Source organism: Sipha flava, unplaced genomic scaffold (assembly GCF_003268045.1).
Source record: "Sipha flava isolate LNK unplaced genomic scaffold, YSA_version1 36_pilon_pilon, whole genome shotgun sequence".
NCBI lineage: Eukaryota > Metazoa > Arthropoda > Insecta > Hemiptera > Aphididae > Sipha > Sipha flava.
Genome location: NW_020273076.1, coordinates 267,896 through 273,895, shown reverse-complemented (window position 1 = coordinate 273,895; position 6,000 = coordinate 267,896). Strand labels below are relative to the sequence as shown.

Below are 6,000 nucleotides of genomic sequence, written 5' to 3'. Positions count from 1 at the left end.
TCTCTTAGGCGAATTTCTGGCAAATTCAGTTATTATTTCACTTTCGTGGAATTGCTCTTTTTTTATTTATATTAGCCATAGCTAACCCATCCAGTCTGTTTTCCGACATGGGGCTTCTTAAAAAATTTTTTAAGTGATCAAGTGCTGAAAACGTTCTTTCCGGAGTGAAAGAGGTAACTGGTAACGTGGCGAATAATTGTAAAAGTATTTTAATAATAGGTCGAAGATTGGTGCGATGAGAGGGTGAATAAAGAGCAGAATTCGGTTTTGGAATAGTATTTTGACTCCATTGTTGCCTCCATATGAACAGGTCAGCCCTGATTGTAGACGAGGTTTCATCATGGAGATCTTGGACATATATTTTAGCAGCTTTTATAATATTTATATCGTCATACATATTTAAATTGGCCGGAATAAGTTCTTCAAGTGGCATATCATCAATAAGCCTTTGATTAAAACGAGCATTGATTCTATTAAATAGTCAAGATACATTATACATATAAACACGGCTCATGGGGGAGGCTATAGCCCCCTTAGCCCCCCCTCTTGGCTACGCCACTGGACATGGGGACCGATCTTTATAATACCAACATATTGTCATTTGATCATACGTATAACAATAACTATATATATTGACATCGGGTACGTATATGATCATAATTAGGCGATTTCCTTGAGTAGGTACATAATACTTATAACTCGTAAATCATCATTTTAAGCAGTCACATTACGATATCGAATTATATATAAAAAGTGACAGAAAATATAATTTCAATTCTGACCTTATAGAATTCCTCAATAAAATGTCAAATAGTTTATTATTAAATCAGATCTTTATAAAATAAAATGTATCATATAACGAGAAATCATGATATTAGTTGAATTTGTTTAAATAATATATTTGAACGAAGTTGTATAAATTTACTTGAGTTATTGAACTCATTACATTCGTGTATAAATTCATAACTTTCGAACTCGTAGCAATTTAAGGTAAAGTTTTAAAACATTGTTGTTAATTTTAGAGTTTAATTTAACTAAATTATAAAAATATAACAATTATGTGTCTCTTTGATATTTTTTAGATATTTAGCAATTATTTGCGAAAATCAGATTTAAAAAACATTAATTAGATGCAAAATTCTTGTTCTGGACAATCACGGTGAAAATCGCTGAACATGTATAAAAAATAAACTATATTTTTTTCCGAGTAGTTAAATACTCATATTATTACCTATAGTGAAATAAAAATGTACAATACTCACTTGACTTGACCTGTAACGTAGTGGTCTTCGATATTTTCTTCGTACTTTCCTGGGACAACATACACATAATATTCGACCATATGCCCTAGAAATAAAAATGTTTAGTTAATTAAATTCCTTTGACTATGCATGTTACGTTAATATAATTCTGGTTATATTGTTGATACACGAATGCCAGATTATTTATAATATTATACAGGAGTGCAGGATAGGTTTTCATTCATTTTTAACTGTATTCATAGGTGAATTTTAATTATTGATTAATTACAACCGTAAACAATTATCTTTTGTATATCAAATATATTTGTAAAAATACATACTTTAAAAATAAATTAAACATTATTTTTGAGTTCTGAAAATAGTAGGTATATTTATTTTTCCAAAATTTTTTTCCCTTATTTCTACCTTTTCCGTGTATTATACTCATTATACAATTTAAAATAGTATTAATATATTATTAAGTACATTTCCTTATTTATTTATTTTCTCATGAATATTTATGATCTTAATACTTAACTTTTTTTTTTGGTTAAGTCATTCTAGTCGATAAAGTTATAAGTTTAATAATTTCAAAATGTTTATGTATATTAAAGTTAATTAGGAAATAAAATTTCATATTTGATAAATTTGTATTCACAAAATGCTGCGCCATTTTTTTAGTTGAAGGCCAAAATTAAAAAAAAATATTTACATGCTTGGACCTTGTAGTAAAAAATGCTTCTTTTGTAAATACTATAATATCAACAAAAACTTGAGAAATCAAATAGCTGCAGTATTAATGTAAAATGTTCTATTTTATTTATTTATTCATTCATCTATCATTTATTTCTTTTTTCGATGAAATATTTAGAAAATTTTTATAAATTCCTAAAGGTATACTGACGAAGTTATTATTATTATTATTATTATTACGACGTTTAATAATGCTAAATAAAAAAAAAATAAAAAACAATTACTTAGTATCAATTACTTGGACGAATTAATTAATTAAATAATAATCGGGTACTTAGTAATCTCTAAACAAATATTTTATTAAAATGTAATTTATTTGTTTATTTTAAATTATATACGAGAGGTTATCTTAACAACTGTCCACAATAATGAAAAATAGAATATAATTTAAATAAAACAATTGCATATTTTCTGTTAATAATTCGTAATTTTAAAATCCTAAACTTGTCCAAATTTCATATAAAACGATTCAGCTATCACAGGAAATATATTTTCATAGTATCAAAAGTCCTCTAAAAATTGAACTGCGTTCTAAGATTAATAATAGGATAGAAGTATGTAAAATACGCAAAATACGCAAACATTTCTCGAGAAGATAAAAATAAAATTATTTCCAGATAAGCAACATGGATTTTGTTGTGAAATATATCGATCAATGAAAATTACTAGCTGAAAAATATTATGGTGTCGCTTATATTCCATGAAATAAACTATCATATTTGTTTGTGTATTAATTTGACAAAATATCGTATTACCAAATAATTGATGTTAAGAATTATGCACTCATGCATTGTTTGGAAATCGCATTAAGCTAGACGTGTAATTTCATTTACTGATTCGTTTGTAATTAATATTAACATAGTTCCATGAATTGTATTATTATAACACTAATATTGTCTTATCGAAATTATTCAAGACCAATATTATTCACAATAATAAACGCATGGCAACGTATATAACGCAATTGTCGACATCAATGTATAATATTTACTCTATGTTGAGCATAAAAATCTTGTAACTTTTAAGTACTCGTAAGCATTAAAATTAAAATCAAACGCTATTATGCGAAATATTAACATATTATGTGATTTTATGATAATTTTTTTTTAAAAAAAATGTGTACACAACTATTTAGGTTGAAGGATCTGAGTGTATTTTAAATTACTTTAAATGTGTCAACGTGACTTCAGATATCATCGACGTGCTGTGAGGGCAGTTATATGAAATCATTCGAGCAAAGTCACCAATTATCTGTTTTGCGGGTTTAGTTAGCAAATCTAAAATTCGGTTTACCATCAGTTTTCATTTGTTTATTTTCCTTTTTTTTATTATAAAGTACTTTTGTTGTAAAGAATTTCGGTGTTCAAGTATATCGATCATATTTATATTATATATTGCAGTCTATATGATTTTGTATAATTTTACGCTAATCTAAATTGATTTGATGATTACTCAAATTCTAATTCATAATATGTTTATACATACATACTGGTAATTATTAGTAATTATAAATATAACCAAAAAGAGTACTGTATTCAGAATACAGATACGAACGAATTATAAGTAAATCAATCTCTATAATTTAACATATAAGTTAGATGAGTGTATAATTGATTTATGATTAACACATATACTATACCTCCTACCATACCTCAGAATACAGTAACAATACAAATATACGCTATTTTTTTATTTAGTGTATGGTCTATGGTTTCATGCATTATACTAATTATTATATGGTAACGTATAGTAAATTGAATTAGTGTATAACAGATTAATAAAAATAAAAATAAAATAAAAGTAGGGTACTTAGAAGTATGGTTAACAGTGAGTAATATTAGATTAATATTAGTAAGGTAACAAAACAGTATATTTGATTAGATCCTTAGCTGTTTATGATGAGTGGTTTCTAGACTTTAATCGTGTTTTGGTCGCGTCATCAGTAAAATTATTAATGGACAGTTCATGATTGAGATTTTTTTTTTTTTTTGAGAACTCTTTAACTAAGGCGTTAGCTCTGCGAAGTGGTGGGGGGCAACTGGTGTTAATGTTGGAAGCCAGTGAGTAAGTATCGATTTTATTATTTCAGATATTAGTCTCATGATAGTATAAAGTTGGGTTTCAACTTTTACTACATGAGCGCTGTTTATACAAACGGATGCTCAGTATTTAGTTACTGGGTAGATCTGACCAATTGCCGAGCATTGCAGAGTGTGTGCCGAGGTACCCCAATATGTACCGCAGAGTTTATGTATTATATTGTTTCTGAAGCTAAGTTTGGCTGCGATAATTTTGATATGACTTTTAAAAGAGAGTGTGCGATCTAATGTGTTATGCCGAGGTATTTGTAATGGAAATTGTGATTTAGGGCGTCTCCATTGAAAGTTATGTTTAGTTGGTCGCTAGCGAGTTTATTGTTGATGTGGAAACAGGATGCTTCTATTTTGCTGGTGTTAGGTTTTAGTCTCCAGTTGTGGAAGTAGTTACCTAGCGCGATGAGATCGTCTGTGATTATCCTTTCTGTTTCACTGAGGTTTTTGTGTTGGGTTACGATAGCTAGGTTATCAGCGTATGCGAATTTAGTGGTGTGAGTCATTAGAAGGTCGGCTATAAAGACATTAAATAATATGTGTGCTAGTACTGAGTCTTAAGCTAGGCTATTATTGTTCTTCAGTTGTTAGTTTTATCATTCATGTGTACTTTAAATGATCTATTAGTAAGCATAGTGTCGATTAGCTGGACGGTATTTTGGCAGTGAATAGTATGAAGAAGTTTGTACAACAGGCCGTGTCTTCAAACGGTGTCGTAAGTAGAAGTTAGGTCGATAAATACTGGCAGTTTAGCATATTAGCAGTTAGTTTTCCCATAATATTAAAATCAATTCGATATTAGTAGTATAGGTTTTATTCAATTTAATTCGAAGTATAATTTCAAATAATTTTTTATGGATGGTTGTCAAATTGTACATTTCAGGTCTATGGTTGCTGAAGTGTCATGAAATATAGTTCTGAGTAAATTACTTAAATTTAATAATAATAATAATAATAATTTATTTATTGTTATAAAATCAATAAATAACAAACACCCCATGGGGTAGGAATACAGTAATTGTAAGAACTTATTAAGTAATAATTATTAAATGAAAATGTAACATTAATTATTTGAATTATAAATACAAGTTTTTAACGTGGTGCAAGAATCAAAAAAAAAAATCGAAATTTTTCATTTGATTACATAACGTTGGTAGACGACACATCGGACTATTAGAGAGATAATTTGTTTTTGACTGTGGTATAGCAAGAGGAGGATTATGTCTAGAATTGAAAGAGGATACTTTGAGACCAATTTTTTGTAATAGTTCAGGACAGACAATTTCTCCATTTAAGATTTTATATAAAAAAGTAGCATCAAAAACTAACCGTCTAGTTTTTAGTGACTTTAAGCCTGCAAATTTTGCAATCTCATCCGTATTATGGTTAAATAAATTTGTTTTATATGCATAAAAACGGAGGAAATTTCTCTGGACTTTTTCTAATTTATTTATAAATTGTAATTGGTTTGGATTCCATAATATTGAGCCGAATTCAAGTGATGATCTTACTAGTGAACAATATAATATTTTCAAACATAAAGGGTTATTAAAATCATAGCATGTACGTTTGATTAACCCTAACATACGGAGACTCTTTCCATAAATTTTATCTATGTGTTTAACTAGTATGTTTTATGTCATAAGTTTAATAGTTAGTATTAAACTAATACTAGATTCTTTTTTTTTTTTAAATTGATCCATTTGCTTTTGTGTATTTAAAAAACTACAGCTTCAAATATGATATTACTCCAATTTGTTTTTCCATATTTGGGACAAAAGGCAATTTTTCACTAGTAACTATCTATTTTCTGTTTTTTTCAATGCCAATGACAATGACGGACCTAGTGATATTACTTAGGTTGTACTTAAATTAGGTGGATAATCATATCCTTAGGCATTTACTGTCATTTCTTA

General features: G+C 27.9%; 1 protein-coding gene across 3 annotated transcripts in view; it reads right to left on the bottom strand.

Annotated features, from left to right (window-relative positions):
- The window catches only part of LOC112687955 (dopamine receptor 2), a 177,871-nt gene that overhangs the window by 59,615 nt on the left and 112,256 nt on the right, over positions 1–6,000 (bottom strand). For all 3 annotated transcript variants that reach the window (XM_025560955.1, XM_025560956.1, XM_025560957.1), the window contains exon 3: positions 1,263–1,347. In XM_025560955.1, the coding sequence (XP_025416740.1) occupies positions 1,263–1,347 (85 nt within the window). The remainder of the gene's footprint in view (positions 1–1,262; positions 1,348–6,000) is intronic.